The 21,242-nt window shown below is 42.9% G+C and overlaps 1 protein-coding gene across 2 annotated transcripts in view; it reads left to right on the top strand.

Annotated features, from left to right (window-relative positions):
• ZGRF1 (zinc finger GRF-type containing 1) overlaps positions 1–21,242 on the top strand; it is an 829,426-nt gene that overhangs the window by 647,443 nt on the left and 160,741 nt on the right. For both annotated transcript variants that reach the window (XM_078676730.1, XM_078676729.1), the window contains exon 22: positions 9,681–9,840. In XM_078676730.1, the coding sequence (XP_078532856.1) occupies positions 9,681–9,840 (160 nt within the window). The remainder of the gene's footprint in view (positions 1–9,680; positions 9,841–21,242) is intronic.

Raw genomic sequence — 21,242 nt, 5'->3', positions numbered from 1 at the left:
ATCTGCTCAGCAGATACAGCCATCAAATGCACGAGTGGGAGTTACACCCATCTGTACTCCACCCGTACTTCCAGCAGTGGGGTCATCCGGAGATAGACCTGTTTGCCACAAAAGAAAACGCAAAATGCCAACACTTTGCCGCCAGGTTTCCTCACCCACAGTCGCAGGGGAATGCGATATGGATGAACTGGTCAGGCAAATTTGCGTACGCTTTTCCGCCAGCCCCACTGATACCGCTGGTGGCAAGAAAGCTAAGGCAGCACGCGATGACTCTCATCCTGGTTGCTCCAACGTGGGCGCGCCAAGCGTGGTACACCACGTTCCTCGAACTCTCAGTGGTGCCGCATCAGAGACTGCGCCTCACGCCCAGACTTTTGACGCAGAACCATGGAGAAATTCAGCATCCAGATCCGCAACAGCTCAACCTGGCGATCTGGCTCCTGAAGTCCTACAGTTTGGATACCTTAACCTGCCTCCAGAATGCATGAACATCATCAAGGAGGCAAGGAGGCCAACTACCAGAGCATGCTATGCTGCAAAATGGAAGCGCTTTGTCATTTATTGTACAGCCAATGACATCAACCCGCTAGATGCATCTATCCCTAACATCATTTGCTATCTGTTGCATCTTTACAAGTGCAATCTAGCGTACACTTCCATTCGGATACATCTATCCGCCATAGCAGCTTATCTTCAGAACAGGCAGCATCTCTCTGTCTTCAGGGTGCCTGCCATTAAAGCTTTCCTTGAAGGTCTGAAACGAGTCATTCCCCCAAGAACACCACCAGCTCCGGTGTGGAACCTCAATGTGGTCCTCACCAGACTGATGGGACCACCATTTGAGCCGCTGCACTCGTGTGAACTCCAGTTCCTAACGTGGAAAGTAGCTTTCCTGATAGCTATTACGTCACTGAGGCGGGTTAGTGAGCTACAAGCGCTCACAATCCAAGAGCCTTTCATTCAAATTCATCCAAATAGGGTAGTGCTACGCACTAACCCCAAATTCCTTCCGAAGGTGGTGTCACAGTTTCATCTCAACCAAACTATTGACTTGCCGGCATTCTTCCAAAACCCACAAACGGTGGCGGAAAGAATGCTCCATACCTTAGATGTACGGAGGGCGTTGATGTACTACATAGACAGGACACAACCCTTTAGGAAAACAAAACAACTTTTTGTTGCCTTCGCACCACAACACAAAGGCAACCCTATTTCCAAAGCAGGAATAGCCAGGTGGATTGTTAAGTGCATCCAAATCTGTTATCAAAAGGCCAAGCACACTTTAACGATACCCCCAAGGGCGCACTCCACACGCAAATTGGGGGCATCCATGGCTTTCCTAGGAAACATTCCTTTAGAGGACATTTGCAGAGCAGCCACGTGGGTTACACCACATACCTTTACAAAACACTACTGTGTTGATGTGCATTCCAAGCAGCAAGCTGCTGTGGGCAGGCTGTTCTCAAGACACTTTTTCAGGTTTCTGCAGCTGGCACGGGCAACCGCCGCTGATGGAGGGACTGCTATGTATTCTATGCTAAGATATGAATTTAGCAGCCCACATGCCTCGAACTGAATATGCTACTTACCAGTATGCATCTGTTCTTGGCATGTAGGGCTGCTAACATTCATATCGCCCACCCTCCTCCCCGGTGCCTGTCGCAGCTGCAGATGTACTATTGTATTCAATCATTAGCATGGACATCCTTTACACTTTTCACTCCATCTTCTGCCACAATGGCGAAGTACAATCTGGGGATGGAGCCGATGCCCATGCGCACTGTAGTCCAGGGGAGGAGCCACCTATCTCAGGATACTTCGAAGACTCTTCCAGGACAACAATGTGCGATCATCCGGACCCAACACTAGGCGGCGATCTAATGCTAAGATATGAATGTTAGCAGCCCTACATGCCAAGAACAGATGCATACTGGTAAGTAGCATATTCATTATAGTTCTACATATATCGTAACAAAGAATACAGGGTGGATGATCAACTTTTCATTGGGTTCGCCGGAGCAAAAAGAAAGATATGCAGAAATGGGCCATTTCCAGATGGATTGTACTTTGCATCAATATATGCTACGCACAAGCCAAAAAGCAACCCCCTGAGGGCTTGCAGGCTCATTCCACCAGAGCCAAGACTGCGACCACTATGTTAGCTCTCGGAGTCCCCATCCTGGACATCGGTCAGGCTGCGATGTGGGCATCTCTGCTCATATTTACCAAACTCTACTCTCTGGACAGTCAGGCCTGTTGTGAAGTACACTTTGTCTGTTCAGTCCTCCAAGCCTAACTGGTCTGAATCTGTTCTCAGACCCACCTCTGGAGAGGTATTGCATGGGTATCTATTGTAAGGTAAGGAATCTGTGACTAGAAGGCTCTATCAGAGGAACAATTTACTTACCTTTGGTAACGTCTTATCTGGTAGAGACTTTAGCTGCAAATTCCTTATCAGCCTCTCAGCTTTCCTGTTTCTGCTAACTGATTTTTCCAACTAGTGTGGTCCCTGTAGGTCCTTAGTGTCTGCACACTGGTCCATCAGCACCCTGTCATGGGTGCTTGTTTAAGCTTCTGCACAGCATGACCTTATTGCTTGAGCTCATATCACTACGCTGGGGTAAAAGTCCTTCCATCCAGAAACCCTAGAGAAAAACGATAGGAGGCAAATGCATCCAAAAATATTAAGATATATTTGATTCAAAGAAGGTCAAATATGTCTTAATGTGTACAATCATATAATCTTAAGTTTATGTACTTTGTTTTTTTACACCACTGTATGTTGTTCTCACAGTGTTTTAGAAAGGTGTTCACACAAATTCAGACTACCACCCCCCTCCACGGAAAAACCCTGTTTTAGCTTGGCTTTAAAGCATGGGGCAATCTCGAGGTGCAATCATATAGTAAGAAGGCCTAAATAAAAAGAGGAACTTAGCTTCAGCAACCATGAACGTGGCAAGAATTTACTAGGAATAAAGGAAGATTCCCTTCATTTCTTGATGAACCAAGTAAATATGGACTAAGTAATTACAACAGTCATCCAGTGCCATTATTGTTGTCTTTCTTTACACTGCAGAGCACCTTCCAACAAAGAATACCATAGACAAGAATGACAGTATTTTTCCTGGCCACCACAACTGTAAAATTGGCCAAGACAGTAGCACTCCTGATGCGCTACAGCAGACATATGCAGCATGACATTGTACTCTTTGTGGAGAAGATACAAAAGGTAATGGATTACAGGTGGTGGCTAGCCTCCAGTATGCCAAGGAAAGCATGCAGATTGTGTGAAAGCCAAAAGCCAGAACAATAATGCACATGAAATGGAGGACATTTATGCTCTGGGCATGCTTCATAGCTCCAGACTCAATCAGCATGGTTCCTCAAATTTTAAAGTTTTACATTTGGCTAAAGTGAGCCTCAAATATTATCTCTTGAGTGTTTCCGTTGCAGTGGCAGCCATCTCAAAATATTGTAAGAGGCTGGAACATCCCTACCTGTATTGCTGCAGAGTGCTAAAAGAGGTCATGAGGGAATTCAGGATGTTTCTGCTAATTGTGAGACCCACACCGACATTAACCTGAATTGTCGTGGAAAGTAGCCTTTTTAGTGACCATCACCTCAGCAAGATGAGTCGGGCAACTTCAAGCCTTTCTACTAAAGGCTCTTCTTGAACAAAATGGGGTTTGATTTGGTTAAGGCTCCTGCGAAAGGGTCCAATATACTAAAAACACAATACAAAGAGTCCCTAATTGCCAAAAGTCAAGCCTTAATTTATATAATAATACACAAGAAATCGAAACAATGTGCATTAATAAGTTAGTTTGTGTTATTTCAGAAAATAATTAGTTATTAAGCACTCCATCAACTGTAAAGATGAATATGCATAGATATATGGCGTACAAAAATAAGGCACAAAATTAATTTAAATCAAAAATCAGTCAGTACAATCATGAAATCACGGTGTCCTATTAGTACAGAGAGTTATTCAGTACTTATTAGGGATTTAATTCTTTTCAACAAATCAAGTCCCAGAGGTACCACCTTATGCTGCTCAAGCGCCTTCACGAGATAGGAATCAGACAGCTGGCCTTCAACTGGTTAACCTCATTTCTGGACAGACGGACTCAGGAATTCTGGCTGCCACCTTATACAGCACAAGCCAGACCCCTTTCGGTGGGTGTTACGCAGGGCTCGGCCCTCAGTCCCACTCTGTTCAATGTATATCTGACACCTCTTGCTATTCTCGCGGAGTCTTGGCGCTAAATTCATCTCGTACATAGATAACACGCATGGACTTAGACGGGAAGTTGATTTCTGCTGTCTCACCAAGGTGTTTTAGTGGCTGTAGTTGCACCATTTGAGATGCAACTCAGATAAAACAGATATTGTGACCTTTGCAGATGTCCCCCACAACTTTGTGGAAGCCTGTTGGCCGAACAACCTGCCACACCCAGGCCTCCCTCAAAACTGCGTCTAGAATCTTGGAAACAAAATAGATAGCCCCCTCTCCTTCCTTCCACAGATTAAAGCTCTTGTTGTGTCTTGCTTCAGAGTGATCTGCTTGCTAAAAAAGTCTTCCTCTACTATTTGAGTCTGCTGGCAGGCAGGTAGTGCAGCACTGATTATGTCTGGATTAGACTATGGGAATGCTCTGTACCTGGGCCTCTCAGACTATCTGCTTAACAGACAACAGGTGGTTCAGAACTCCGCAGCATGACTGCTGCTCAGACTTTCTCCCAAGTCCCACATGACCCATCACCTAAGTGCCCTGCACTAGCTCCCGTTGAAATAGAGGGTGGATTTTAAAGCCATGGTCCTCTTGCATAAGGCCTTGCACGGGACGGGGCATCATATCTCAAGAAGAGAATCAGTACTCACTCGCCCTCTCTGCTCTTCTTCGGAGTGCCTGGCAAAGGTGCCCCGCATTGACCGCCTCAGAATGGGTGGGAGATCCTTTTCCTATCTAGGACCTCTTTTCTGGATTAGACTCCCACTAGATCTTCGGCTTATACACAGCCTGGATTTGTTCAAGAGGAAGCTCAAACCCTGCATTTTTAACAGCTAATCCCACGGCCAGTCCGATTCCTCCAATGCCAGCGCCGGGACACTCTGCTGAGTAGCCGTGCGCTTTATAAATTAATATAACATACCAACATCACAGTGTCCTATTAGTACAAAGAGTTATTCAGTACTCATTAGAGATTTCATTCTTTTCAACAAATGAAGTCCCAGAGGGGGCTGTTTGTATTCCGATGCCCCCAGGAGAGTTCATATAAGTAGTGTGCATTCACCTACAATACTAGGGAAATTTCCTGTAGTGATCACACACTCTTCTTTTTTCTGTAACTTGCACCAACTCGTTTCGACCTCCTTCACATGTAACATAATCATTTTAATGAGGTCATCCTCTAGGCGCTACCCTTCATAAATGTGGACACCAGCATAGTCAAATGAGTTGAGGACACATGAGCTAATTGCTTTGATTAAATCAATGGGCACTTCATGGTTTTTCGGTATGCCGTCGTGTAATCCTTAAGCTGTCCTCTCAATACAGCAGCCGTATTGAATGAGTCGCGATGAATGTAAGCTTTCATGCTGATCTATAAAGTGCAGAGTGGGGCTGTTCGGGCATGCTATTCTGTCCTTTCAATTAAAGGGCCACACCTGTGTTTCTTAAAGAACGGTGAACCCCTTAGAATATATACCTACGGTTGCCACTTGGTTCCATGTAAATATACCAATGGTACTACAAACATTCTTTCCTCCATATTCTACCACAGCTGGCAGGACCCTGCACTCTTTGGATATCTAGACATGTCTGAAGATTTATTTGAACAAAAATGATTATGAATGGATCAACTTTTCGTGACATTCTGCTAAGCTACCAAGGGCAGGCATTATCTGAACTAGGCCTAACTAGATGGATTGCTGCCTGCGTTGCAGCTTGTCACACATGCTGGTAGGTTTTACCAGGTGCAGATAAGTCTTGCCCCTCCAGGGGCTTGGCCACAATGGTAGCATCTTTCTCTGGAATCACCATCTGGAGATGTGTGAAGCAGCAATATAGAGAACAACCCATTCTTTCAGAAAGCACTGATACCTCAATTGCACACGAGGATGGACGCAATGGTGGGACTGTCTGTGCTTTAGAAATTATTTACATAAGGTTATTCCTTCCAATCCATCGTGGTTTTCCAATTATATTTCTCTGTTAAGCATAATACAAGGATGTGAATCTATGAACGATCTGATGCTAAAGAAGAAGAAAACGTTATTTACATGTAACTGCTAGTCTTCTTTTTTTTTTGGTATCCTCCTTACATTCACACGTGCCTCGCCCTGTTTCCCTTATTCCTGATTCTTTACTACCTGTTAAAAATGTGAACTATTGAATCCACTGATGAGAGTGGAGTTCTTACCCTCTCCCTCTCCTTGAGTGTAGATTAGGTCATACAGAGAAGAGGACACTGCAATGTTAAAATGGTGTTTTCTGTACACTACTTTCTTAACTTTCCTTACCAACGGTTCTTAGACAGAGAACGATTCAGGCATATGAATCTATGAAAGCTACCAAAGCTGTAGAGCTGTAATGTAAATGTAAAGTAATCTTTTCTTATCAGCCAAGGTTCTCCACTAACTTTCACATCCAATTATCATTCACTTTTTAATACACCCCAACAGCCTTTCGCTTTTGCCAAGTTCCTTAGCAATGGAATTGAAGACTGAAGCCTGCGTTTGGCCTAATTTAGTCTGACTAAACACCAACTGTAGAGAAGGTAATTCAGCCACTTGTGATTGCTTGTGATATGAAAGTGTATTATTTCATTTGACAATCCCTGTACATAACAATACCAACATAAACCTATTTGCTCATCTGAATCACCAGTGAATTCAGTGCCAATTTCAGTGTGGTGGCGCTTTAGAGGTATTACTGGAATGGGAGTACCTCTTTCTCTGCTTCTGGAGTCAATTACCTGCAGATGCCCATGTTAAACACTCAAAGGTGTTATTCTGGTGTTGAGCTAGCTAGTGAGGGACTGCAGTTGCCTATGTGCTGGAAAATTTGCCAACATTTAATTCATAGCTGCTATAAACCTCTGCACCTTATTCATTTGCACTGTGGACTCCTACTTGATTGAATCAAGTTTGGTTTTGCAAAAGAAAAGCTTTGTGCCACTCTAGAGAGAGGCCCACCTAATGCAAATCAGTACTGACCCTGCTGCTCGAGGAAACCCATTATGATGGATTGGAATGCTGCCTTGTGCGACTGCCTTTAGTGTAGATTATTTGGAAGCATTTCTCACATTACCTTTTGTGTATAATACTTTTCAGGTTTCCCTTTGCCCTTTCCTCAAAGCCATAAAACAATAATGAAGTCTTTCCTATTGTGATTAGAGTCTTCTGCTCGAAGCCAGGGTAGTGGACATTATGAAAAACAATACTAGCAAATACGACAGTTATAATGACAATACAGAATACAAGGAATGTAAACATTATTTTAAAAAAAGAGCTACCACAGTATTTTCAATAATTCCTTTTGATGCTTAGTCTCCGCTACTTATAATTTTCTTTTAAAGGGTTTGATATTGTGCAAGGTGGAATACAGCTCTGCATACCTGTTTGAACAGGGTGCACATCCCTCAGCTCAGATAGCCCAGTTTGTGTGAGCCTGACATGGTTATAAGCCAGGAACACCTTGGAACCATTATTGCCATGATGTAACAATGTATGCCTTTCTCAGACAGATCGTGGTCTCCAACTGTACTTTTTCTGTCGGAGGACCATGAGAAAGTATGCTTGTGAACGGCGGTGTAACGTGAAGAATCTCAGAAGACTACTCATAGTCCTGTATAAGGGACTATATGTGAAATAACATTAAGCTTGAGGTAGGTGCTGTAGCACATGTGATAAAGGAACGAAAAGCACACTATTTTAGTACATTAAAATAGGCAACAGATTCTTATAGGCTTGTATGCATTATTAAATAAAAATACCAATAGCAGCGCTCAGTTGGGGTGGGAGGGGCACCCGTCATTCGCCCGCCCCTTAAATAATAACGCAGGGCAATCACCGCAAGGCAAACATTTGCACCAAGAGTGCATCGATGTATGCCCCGCAGTGAAATATTGGCAAATCTTACACCCCATTATGTCATCACAGTATTAGACATTTCTTGGCTCCTTGTCCTGAGTTGTCTTTTTTGTAAGCTTTTTTTTACTGCAAGCTTATACCCATAAAGTCTTCAGGGACACCATGACCTTCTATGTCCTTCCCCGCATCTGTTACACTGCAGTAAAGACATAAAGAAGTGCTCCCACACAGGTATCCTCACCAAGTTGCCAGAATAGCTCCTTCACTTGTTTGTGATATTTTCTGATTTTGCTCACCGCCTTTTACACACCCTTTGGGAGAGGTTGCTGTCAAAGAGCAAGTACAACCATGATGTGTTGCTTGCAACCAATCACTGATTTCTACAGTACCCAAAAGTGGTATGCTTGTCTTTATGGTTATTAACATCTAATTTTAAGAGCATTATTCACTATCCTCATTCTTATCATGTAACTTCCTTACTTTTTTCTCACACTCAGGGTATCCATTAAGAACATATACATCTTCGTTCATGTAAAATGTGGGTCATGATTTCCTGAGGAAATCTCAATAGATGTAGCTGTGTTGCACTTGTGTCCTGGCCAGTGGATACAACTATCTAAAGGAGTGCCAGCCCCTGGTTGTCTGTCTTTTGGGGGCCTGCAGAAATATCTTGTCAGCCTCCAACTGCCCTTCTCCAGAAGCCTCAAAACATTCCAAAAATCCAAGTGTGACTACAAAAACGAGCGGTGGAAACGAAATACATGAGTGGCAGTATCAGTGGGTGCAAGGACAAGCAAAAACTGCGGCTGCAAGAAACAAAGCCATAGAAATGCAGCAGCACATTCTGATGGGGTACCTGTGCCAAGAAAAAAAGCTACTGCAACTATCATGGACATAGAGTCAGCAAACAACCTAATCACGATTTCACACAGCTCTTTGTCACCCCCAAGAAATACACATCAGTGATCCGTTCATGGTCTTGGGCACTCCTGGGCCTCCTTCTTCAGTTACTGCCTGCACTGATTTTCTCTCTCATTTACGGTTGCTGTCCTTCAGCCTCGCTCTCCTGTGTTCTGCTCTTGTTTTTGCCACTGTCCCTTTTCTTCACTAACTTCTTCTTTCCTGCGTCTTCTCTCTTATCTTGTCTCTCAAAGCTGTTATTCTTTTTGTCCATGTCTTCTTTGTTCTCCGTGTCTTCTTTCTCCTGGCATCCATCATATTGAGCACCTTGTTTTGTCCTATGGTGTCAGCATTTTAACTGTCCAAAAGTTTAAAAGTGGCTTGAAGACTGGTCGTTTTCTCCTTTTAGTGGGGTCCATTGGTCAAAATGTAAATGTAAAATGTGTCGTTCAAACTCCACTCAACAACAGTTTCAGGAACTCGGAAGCAAGGTATGTGGCATTTGCCTGTGTTGAAAAGTAGGGTATGGGTTCTTATTGGATCAGTTAAATACTCAGATGCTCAAAAAGAGGAAAATCATATTGAATAACAGTGTGCCTTTGTTGCTCAGTTTCACTTTTTAAAACAATTTCTGGTGAAAATAACACAGTAAATAAATATCTCTGTTTCTCATTTACATTTGGCAGGTGTATTTGGAGCTGGAAAGAGTTATTTGTTGGCAGTTGTTGTGTTGTTCTTAGTCCAGCTCTTTGAAAAGAGCGAAGCCGCGGATGGTCCAAGGAAAACCCCATGGAAACTGCTGATCTCTTCCTCAACAAATGTTGCTGTTGACCGAGTTCTGCTTGGGTAAGACGGGAGAAAGTTAACTTATGCTTGACCATGTGAGCGATACGTAAACAACTACTTGACATAAAACTTAAACTTGATTGCTTACATGAGATTATGCAAATTCTGCATGCCAACTTCTCCATTTCTCTTCCACAAGCAATCCCCTCGTAGGGACTGCTTTCCTAACCCCTACCCTCAATTATACCTCACTCAACACACTCATGAACAGCTTAACATGCAAGCCAACCACAGTGCTTCAGAGTATTCCTTCATGCACATTTCCTCGAACACACCGGAACCTAAACGCTTGGTGATCACAGATTGCACAGGACATCCTACTAAAACAATCTTAAGAGCCATGTGTCCAAAACTCAATCAAAAATAAATTTGCCCAAGCAATCTCATACAATCACCATGGAGATTGGCCTCCGGTGGCATTTGAGTGAAACGGATTGAAAGGGAACTTCTGCACCACAGCCTTGAAAGTGATACTTCTCGCGCTATGCTCTGGTGAGCCCACCTGGGCCCACTTAGGCTGTTACCCCTACTCCTATGTCCTGATGAAGACCCGCATTGACCTATGAAACATGCATTCCCAGGGTTGAAACGTCGACATCACATCACTTGGACCAGTTAGGGCGCTCTGTGAAAAGGCTCATTCATTTAGCCCACGGAACGACTCATTTTGATTGAACATTTCTGGCCAATTTCTCCCGTCCCCCCTATTTCTCTCCCATCCCCCAGGCACTATTGTATATACTACACCATCACATTATCACTGAGCACTTAAAGTCACGTTATTCACAAATTTCATGTCACCTTGTACCATTAACAGCCAAAAATATTGAAATATGGTATTTATAAATGCTTGAATTTATATAAAAAAAGACTGTTTCAATACCATAGACGGTTTGGTTTTGGAGTATTGCAGATTAATTTGTCTACGTTGTTGAATAATTGTGTGATGAATGCTATTGACTAGAAGAGATATCACGCCCCCGACAGAACCAATTGTATACTACTTCGTAACTGCCCAGGTTCTGAGGGATATTGGGTTACCCCATTGTATTTAAGCTACCAGCAATCTCAGATGCATGACCTTCTTTTAACACAGTAACCCATATTCTACCCAGCTCATCAAATCTGCCCTCCTGAACAAGAAATCTATGGTCTCTTATGTATCTTCCACTCCTGATTTCATGCATGATTTTGATGTTGATACTACTGCAATCACAGAAACCTGAAAAATACATATTTACCTCAAGGACATACCATCCTCCACCTCGGTAGAATGGAAAAAACCTATGTGGGGGGGTTTCCTTTTATCCATAAGAAGTTCCAAGAATGCATATTGAATAAATGCAGGAAGCTTCTTATCAACCCAAAGCTTCACTGTGGAGGTTAAAAAAGAAAACATAACATCTAAATCACAGAGGCTGAATATGTTATACTCGCCCCTGGAATCAAAAGAGTTTTATTGATGGCTCCATTGAATATAGCACTGATCAACTCATCTTCTGTTATGATCAGTTTTTTTGCACAGAGCGAGACAAAGGGACCTACATACCTCTCCCCAAATCATTCTTATTGAACAATGACTTAATGCAATATTTCAAATTACTTTTCTACTAAAAAGGGTTTGCCGTGTACCTGATTTTCATAAGGAAACAAACATCATATCTAAGTCTCTAATTCAGATTTAATTGGGCAGACCACATCTTTACTCTTCTCAAACTTTTTACCTTAATGTATCCTCCCCATTCTAAATTGAAGGCGGTAATTTAGTGGCAGGAAGATCCGTAATAAATACTTTGATAACCATACTTTGAAAAACTCTGCATCCAATCTGCCCTTTGAACAGGTGCTGGTAGGCTGCATTCACAGCAAGGACTATACCCTAAATATTTGACTTGCAAGGAGGAATGCAATACAGTTTAGCCACCCTATCCTTTTGGTCGTATAGTTCATTGTTATGTTATTGTTAAAAAGGACTTGTAGAGTGTACAGCTACTCTGCAGAGCATCATGCCGCTGAGACAAAAAGATACTGAGGCCAAAAGGGGAAACAGCGATCCCGGGGTGCGATAAGCTTTGCAATTCCCTTCTATAAAATTCCCATTATCTAGATCTGTCCATCACAAGAAACCTGAAAATCACTTTTAGTGGACTTTTAAGGCAGTGGGTAGTCTGATTTATGTATGATCTCATCTGTTAAAGGATATGATGATGGCTCACATCTCATAATGGCATTTAATGGCTGTCTCTCTATGCCTCTCAATAAACATTTTCTAATTTATCAATGCAATTTGAGTCCTCAGAAAGAAAACTGGATGTGTTTAATCCCAATTGGACAAAGCTGAATTGCTATACTGTCATGAGTTCCCTTTAGAGCCCACTTAGTTCTCCCTTATTTTAGCCTTGTTGCATGTTGTAGGTCGCTTTACACGTTACACACAGTGAGTATGTTTTTGTGCCACAATATTGTTTTAGAAATACGCTGAACATATTTTTGTTATTCAGTTCTCCTTTCTGGGACTCAGTCTGAACATTTTGTACAAGGTCGAACAACACCATGCCCTGCTTTTTTCTGTGATCGGTTAGCAACACAGCTTGGCATTTACACTCAACACACAGAAACATCTGCTACTTTCAAGTAGGACACCTCTTATCATATACACCAAGACTTGCCTTTTGAAAACAGAGAGGAGGATTCTTGCAAAGGAAATGGTCCAGGGACGGGCACGCCTGCGTTGCACAACCTGAGATGTAGACTACCTAAATACCACATTCCAGGTATGGGACCCCGTTTTAATCCCAGAGATCTCTGATATGTCACTGTGCTCACCTAGTGAGGATAGGCTGAGGCAGATCTATCATTCACCATGGTAGGGCTTTACATTGTTTATAGTTTACTTGTAATGCTGTTCACTTTGCTCAATTGCATATGTTTTCTATTTGCAGCACAGTTGCTTCAGGATAGAACACAATAGTTTCAATAATTATTATAAACTTTCTTTGTGTCTCTCTTTTGTTTGTTATGGATGTACATGAGTGAGAAAACAAAAGGTGATGGTCTTTTTCCGCTGTTCCCCAGGGAAACTAGAGAGTTGTGTTCTGGGGTGGCAATTTACCTCTTACTCTGGGAAGAATAGGAGGGACGGTAAAGCACTATGAATGAGTTGGATTTGGGCCCATAGGTACTGATGTAGTATGATGACAGAGTCCTTACATTCTAACGTCCTGTGGTCCCAGGCATAGTTCTGTTTCCAAACAGAATCCCTGCAACAATACCGCCCAAAAAAAGAGCATAAATTGTGATTCCAGTGCAAACTGCCAAAATCTCATCATTACAGAGCTCTGGTTCAGCAAGATAATATAATCCATAATTCTAAATATATCTTAAAGATGTTGTTACCTCAAAAATAACTTTGTAAAATGCTTCACTGTTTTCATCCTTCGGAAACCTTAATTGTCATGCACCTCCTTCTCATGATTTGCGTGATCAACTTTCTACTTTTATTACCACCAAGATTTCTACTATCATTTTGATTACTGGCATTCCACCTAAAACTACTACAACTGATAAGTGAACACACGTGAAACTGGATTATTTTGTATTTCTTCCCATGAAAGAATTTTAGATCTTAGTCGAATGTAGAAAATGTACAGAATCAGCCCTTGATATTTGCTGCCTGCTTGTTCGAACTTCTTAGTAACTCTTGGTCCCAATTTCTGCCATATTATTAACCCTTGTTTTACTTCTCTGTCCACATGGTTTCAGTTTGCCTTCTGATCCCAAGAAAGACCCACTGCTACCATTACTAAAAAAAAGGTTTTGATGCCTCCTACTCGGCTTACTCTAGACCTGTTTTGAACTTGTGCTATCCAGATAAACTCCTGGAAAAGGCAGTTATTAAGAAAGTCACATTTTTGAAAACACAACACCCTTTGCTAATGGCCATTTGTGATGATCTTGGATTATCTTTAACGATTCACAAACAACTGCCCTGATCCTTCTTAGTCCATGTGCACCTTTAATGAAGTGGACAATTTACTCAGGATAAGGCGACTTAATAATATGAATATCCAGGGCACTGATGTGAACTACCCTAACTCATTTCTGTTTGGTCGCTCCTCTCTGCTTCCACTCCCACTCTTTATGTTTGACTTCTCCGCTTCTTGGCTATGGATTCCCACACAGTTCTTCCTTGCAACCTCTATCATGCCAATGCTATTAAGACTGTAACCCTAGTGCTCAGTTTCACTAAAATCTATCTACGAGGCCCTTGTAGGAGCAGCATTATAAACAGGATTATACCACCATTGATTACTCTAGAGACTGTTTTGAAACTTGACATACACCTGGAGAGTCAGTACCATAGTATCCTCTATGCTAGCACATATTTACTATGTTAATGGGGTATATTTTGATCTCAGTGTGCCTGTGCTTATTCCTGTTGGCATGAAACCCAAGAAGCACATCTCCATAGCAATGCAATCTTTCCATTGCATGCCATGTATTTATTGCATTTAATTAGAAGTGCTGTGTTTAGTTCAGTGTTTAATTTGAGCAAGTGGTTTCTGATTCTCGGCACCGCCACTTAATCGTCAACACCGGCGCTTATAGCGCAAACTTGACCCAAAAGTATTCGAGAGCTTTTCATGAGCACCAATGAAGGACACATTCATTTATGGTAAGCTCGGGGAGATTAAGTGATCTGCCCAGAATCACAGGATGTTGGGCCTACGCCGAGACTTGAACCTGGTTCCCCAGCTCCAGAACGGCAGCTCTGTTCATTATGCCACAGCCCGCCCCACTTGTAGGCTTTCATGGTTAGTATTTGGTTCTGTTATAGGCGCACTAATAGGAGCAATGGGCTGGTGCATGCTACCTCCTGACGATAAACCCGCCACGTATTTTTTCACAATTTAACCACTGGTATCGCTCATCCATTCTTCTACAACAGAGGTTTCTCATTCCGAGACAAGGATGAGTTTGCCATTATCAAGCTAGAGCACTGAAGCACTCCATTGTATTACTCTTCAAAATTACTTCAGCATGGAAAATTTGCACTAGAAGTAGACAGTTTTTCAGTGCTAAACCCTGCATTATGGGAATACCTTGTCTCATGGGAATACCTTGTCTCGACATATCCAAGTGGCTCAAGACATGGTCACCTTCAGGATGGAATTCAGGATGGAATTGAAAACATTTCTGTTGGAGAAATAAAGCCTTTTCCCATTGACGTAGTGCGCTATCGATATTCTTTGTGGGTTAACACTTTTTGTTGATTTGTCTCACACGTTTTGGTCAGAGCCATGAGGCCTCTTCGGCATTTATGTATCAAGTTGCCCAAGAGACTTTAATAAAAAGGCTGAAAGTATTAAGTCTACAATTGAATCTAAGGTTTAAGGATACCATCAAATAATGAAGTTCGTAGTGGTCAAGGTGGCTTTGAGAAGGTGCCCATGGTAAGTGTATCACTCTGTCAGCCAGGTAGCAAAATACCAGGTAGGGGTTAAATCGGATATATGAACAGTTTCAGGAGAAAGGTTTACCATCCCTTGCTCTGTATGTGGGGACTTATCATCTGAGTCAAGCCAACGTAACAGTTACTGTAGATGGGCAGAGCAGAAATATTTTTCCAAAGAGTTCATGACCAGGCCACTAGTGGACTATTGAAGAGACAGGATATTGCATTTAATTCTTAGAGTCTGTCTCCCAAATTAGAAGTACAATGTTTAAGGATGCTAACTAACCTTCATGGATGGTCGAAGGGGGATGTGGAACTGGTAGAGACTTTGGTTTTTCGTTTTTAAAATGTCCAGATCCCAGAATCCATAAGAGCAATTCCAAGCCTCTTTACCGGCCTAATAAAATCTAAAAAGGCACATTTGCAAGCCCTTTTTTCTGGGGTATGATCTTCCCTTTTTACTAGGTAAGTACTTTGCTGATTCTTCCAGTCATAAAGATATTCTTGTATAATGAAATAGTTATATGTGAAGAGTTCTCCTGTGGCTAAGGTCGTGCTCTATATATGCAACAAATAAGCTGTAATTTTCCTCACGATTCTCTTTCTCAAGCGATAAATGGATCTTTTCAGGACCATTTAACACATCAAGGTATCTCTCATGCTGCTGTGCATTATCAAGACCTTCTCTGGGCCCACCTTGATGAACTAGAAGTAGTCAATCTGCAAATGCTTTGTAACTAAGTACCTCCGGAAGCACCCCGACGAAGATGAAGAGGCTATGGTTGCAGCAAATGCAAATTGTTTCAAGAACAATCAGAAGCCTATTTTTCTTTGCAAGAATTTTTGGTAGTTGGTTGACTACAAGTATATTGAAGAAATTTCTTCAAGCAAGTCAAATTGTTACTAGGGCAATCATCTTGGATATCCAGCAGGATAGCTGCCCTTATGTTGCTATACAGCTGATTCTCTGTGGTTCAAGCAAATGAAAAGCTTCACGCTTCTTAGTTTGGCATTTCGCAGGCAAAAGAAAGTGCCACTTGCTGTAGCTGAATAGCCGGAATAGCCGCAGTTAATTATCTAGCTTTGTGGATAGTGACTACACATCCTTCAGCAGATGCTTTACATCAACAATCACGTGTGTGTCATGGGCTAGAGCCAGACATGGACTGGCTCAGCTGGGAAATTTATCCGCAAATGGCTAACATTAGTATATGTACTCATTTTGGAAGAATAATGCCTAATTCTTGAAGCAAAGATGGTAAACTTAAGTTGGCTCAGAGGGTGATATCCAAACTGAAAAGTTGACAAAAGTACTGTTTGGGCGTTTCTGTTGGTGAAATTTTTGCATTCTCAGAGCGTGGTAATTTAGTACTGTAAATATTTAAACTACTGCCTTAAAATGTTCTACATGTCATCACTCATTAGGGTCGTCCTGCCTGTTTTAGGTCAAGCCTATAATCCGCTTTAGCTGTCTAGGGCCAGACTCATGTTTTCCAAAATAAACGTAATAATACATACATATGCACATACATACGGCAGCTTTTGGACAGCGCTCTTTATCCATTGGTCTGTTCAAATGTCGGTTATGTTTTGTTTCAACCCAACACAGCCTGCAGCATGGCGCCACAGGTCAGCCCACTGCATCCATTGACTCTCCTGCATAATAAGTGATGGCATTTTGCCTTATCACATGTGTACATTTGCCTATAAAATAGTGCTTTTTTAGTGCCAGGGCTGTTGGACCACTTCTTCAATTATATATTTTTCATTGTTTACCATTTTATTTGCATGTTTTGCAAAAGAATAAAAAAAAATGCACTCTTGCCAATGCCAGACCTCTGGTTGTTGCCATTGCATGTTTCATTTTGGTTACTGCTGACCACCTTTTGGTTTGTTAGGTACTTTAGTTCCAAGCATTTTTTTATTATTGAATGTAAGCAGTATGAGCTTGCATATTTTTTTCCTTTTTCTGTAAAGTGTGTTGCTTTAATAACTTACATCCACTTCCCTTCTACTAGCAACCCATATGCTTGACCTGCTTATAGCTCTAATAACCTAAAAGAAGGGATTATTCTTTGTGCGAGGTTAATCTAAGCTTCATTCGGGGGGGCAGTCCTGGGCGTTGACAAATAGAACGCCCGCTCATCCCTGCGGGCAAGGTGGACACAAGCAGTAGTGCATGCTGGCTGCAGTGGCCACCCTGGACAAAGCCAGTCTGCATGAAGGAAAACCACCATCTTGTGCAGCATTTACTCAGTGTTCAGAATACCCCTCCATTCACCCAGTATATATAAATTACACATACCATTCATACAAACACCTTCCTCACATTTACCATAAATGTAAAGGGCATAGGAGTCAAACTGTGGGGAATGGATCAATATATAATAGTGGAGATACAGTAGGCAATTTTCTTGCAGGAGTTTACATACAGAAAAATATGCATCTCTGAATTGCTAATCATTGTCACCGCCACAACCAATCAGGAAATTGCCTGGATTGAGAGGGTGGTACCCGCACTCATTCAGGATAGAGGTGCACTTTGGGTCCCTCCCTGTCATCATAGCACAGCACTGATAATGAGCAGCAAAGTAAAATGATGGAGCAACTTGGGTAGATTTGCACGGGTGATGAGCTCACTCAAGAACAATTGGCTAGTTAGAAAAAACACAAACAGGAGAGGGTGGCATATCTTTTCCAAGCTATGCCGAGGGCCAATGACCCAACGCCACCCTACATCCTTTATTTTCTGCCATTGTACCAGTGGGAAAATGTAGTTAAGCAAGCACCTCATTTCTTTATGCTTTGGTTTATGGGATTTCTCTGCTCGAGTATGATATGTCAGGAATTCACATCTAGGATTCAGAATGTGATGTCCAGCTAGTTTGCTTTGTGAGTCGATGCATTGCAGTGTCTACTAGAGTTGTAACAGAAGCCTTCCTTCCTGGTCACCAGCTGGTGACACAGGTGTTCCGGTCAGTTCAATTTTCACCTGGCTAGAGTTGCCTCCTGTCATTTACCTCTTTGCTGGCTGTGCAGGGCTTGCATTACTCACAGGATATGCTCCGTGTTATGCTGCCTGCATCTGCTTAATCATCTGTTTCCCATGAAATATAATGGAGTAACCCTGTGTCCCTCAGAAACTGGGTATACAGTTATGAGCTACAAACAGTTCTGTTGGGTGAACGAAACTCCTCAAGGAAATTTGTAAAATAATGTTTTTCATTAAACATTAAATACTAGAAGGGCCTAGAAATGATCCCTCAAACACGTGTGAAACTTCTCCTGACTCAAATAACACAAATCTTTCAAGAAAATGATATCTAAAAACCACTGACACAACACAACAATTAACTTGTTTTAAATATATTAAAGAACAATACATCACATTAACATATACGTAGTGAAAATCAAAAAAATATCCCAGTGATCACATACACAAACATGAGACCTTGGAACCACATATAATCAAAATGTCCCAAAAGTATTTTGTTCAGTGTATCCTTATATCTTCTTTACATATTCCAAGGATAGCTGACCTAGGTCCAGCTCCCCCGTGCCCCTCCCTATTTCCTTGTAAAGGCCCGGTGGGCTGGGGTAGACACTCTTATCTGGGTTTAGCTGCACTAACTCTGCGAAGAGGACCCTCCCCCACTGGTCAGGGCCTCCTAGGCTGGAGTTAATTAAAATTCCTCTTTAGGGAGTTGCACAGCCTGATACCAGGAGAACATGGGGGTGGACTGGGGCATGCTTTACCCATGCATTGAACACGCCGTGAATGGTTTGTGATTGGAGGTGTATTAAGGATGCAAAAGTAGCAGACCCTCTGATTGGATGAGCCTATCAATCAGAGGTGATAAAAGTCTGGCCTGAGTGGTCAGCTGTTGTTCAAGACTGGTCTAAGACTGAAGAGGCGGCCACACTAGGTCAGTCGGAAGATAGCCAGGTGCGACCCGCAGTGTGAAGGCAGGAGATAAGACTCTGTTCACGGCGTCTGGAACTAAGGCATCAGCAACAGTGAGGACCAGATGATTCTGTGAGGCTTGGAGGAGCGTGCGCTTTGGACCAAGGAAATTACAGACAGCTGCCCAAGGTGTGGAAAGGAAGCTTACAGCCCCTCACAGAGGCTGATGGAAAGAAGCTTGCAGCACATCAATTAAACCTGGTGGAAAGAAGCTTGCAGCACATGAAGGGAGCCATAGAGGAGGAAGCTTGATTCTAGTCACATTACTTTGAGAGGCTGCTAGTCGAGCGGTCGCTTTTTATCATTCTATCTTTTTAAAACTTTGAATTATTGCAAGAACATTTATTTCCCTTGTGTCCGTTCCCTTCCTTGCACATAGCGTTCACGGATCTTAGCGTGACGCTATTATTTTTAACTAGATCGCTCCTACCCTCACTGCTCATTTGCACACTATCGAGGCAACATTTCTTACGGTCCCCCACTTCTTGGGTGGTGCCTTAGTTGATTTTAGGACTGAGGCTCACCGGGTCCCGGGCTCGATCCTGTTTTGGCGGCCATATTAGGTGGGTCATCATTACGGCGAGCGTTCTAGTCGCCCCTACATAAACGTCCACCCATGACTATGCGCAGCGGACGCGTTCAGCGGGCGCGCCGGATTCGCGCCGGAGTCACGCCAGAGTCCAGCCCGTCTGCGCCCGTCCGCGGCCGGGCGTAGGGCTGGACTCTATGCCGGTTTGCATTACCGACAGGATGAGCTATTCTCGGAAGGACCTACTTAGTCTCAGACCTGCGAAAAACTCACAGTGTAACTACGTCTTAGAGACAGACGAACACTTTAAAAATTGTGCGCTTTGTTGCCCTTATTCTTTAAAATTGACCCAGGCACCGGTCTCATACCCTGGCTTGAAACTAGCATTATTGAACTGTAGGTCGCTTCCTAAACATGCCCTGTTAATTAATCACCTCCTCCTTGACCACGAGCTAGACATCCTGTTTCTCATAGAAACATGGCTTATGACACATTCGGACTCGGATATGGTCATGGTTCTCCCTCCGGGCTTTCTTATTCAGTCCCAATTACGCCCCTTGGGTAGAGGGGGCGGGCTGGCTATTCTGCACAGAGACCATTTTACATGCAGAATTAGCGATGCACAAATCATGGACTCAGAGAGTTGCCACTTTTCAATTCAATTGGCCCCTATCACCTCTCTCATAGGCCTTTTGGTGTATCGCCCCCCCGGGCCACTTTGGTCCTTTTGCCAGCTCGCTGTTAGAATCCATTTCAGCTCTGGCCCCCTCTACATCCAATTTCACTGTTCTTGGTGATCTCAATATTCATTTTGATGATCCCCTTGACACGGGGGCCGCTGCTTTGAGGTTGGATTTGGCCGCATGTGGTCTTCAATTGGTTAATAATGGGCCCACCCACAATCAGGGCCATTTGTTGGACCCTGTTTTCACGAATGTCCGTTCTATTCAAGCCAAACCCCCTTGTCCCCTCCCCTGGACAGACCATTTTTTAGTCTCCCTCTCCTGGCCAGGGGATTTCAGGAAACCTTATAAGCCCGTTACTTATATCCAGGATAGGGCCTGGTCTAGACTTTCGATTGAGGATTGGTCCAGAGCACTGGAACTGACGACTCCCGCTCCTACTGCGGACCTTGTTTTGGCTGATAGCAACTTCAGGAACTGGATTATCGGTTCACTTGATTCCATTTTACCCATAAAGACCCGAGAAAATAAGAGTGGGAAGATAGGCTCCGCCCCTTGGTTCAATTCGGAACTGAGAGCCCTCCGAAAGGATTGCAAAAAATTGGAGCGTCTGTGGAGGAAGGACTGGCTCCACACAAAAAAAAGACTCCTATCGGACGGCTGTTAGAGCCTACAAACTAGCCCTGAAATTAGCCAAGGACTCTCACTACGATGATAGGATCAAAAATGCCACAAACTCCTCGAGAGAGACCTATCTCATAGTTAAAGAAC

Source organism: Lissotriton helveticus, chromosome 2_1 (assembly GCF_964261635.1).
Source record: "Lissotriton helveticus chromosome 2_1, aLisHel1.1, whole genome shotgun sequence".
Classification (NCBI taxonomy): Eukaryota; Metazoa; Chordata; class Amphibia; order Caudata; family Salamandridae; genus Lissotriton; species Lissotriton helveticus.
The sequence above is the reverse complement of the archived record's forward strand: the minus strand, read 5'-3'. Positions and strand labels throughout refer to the sequence as shown.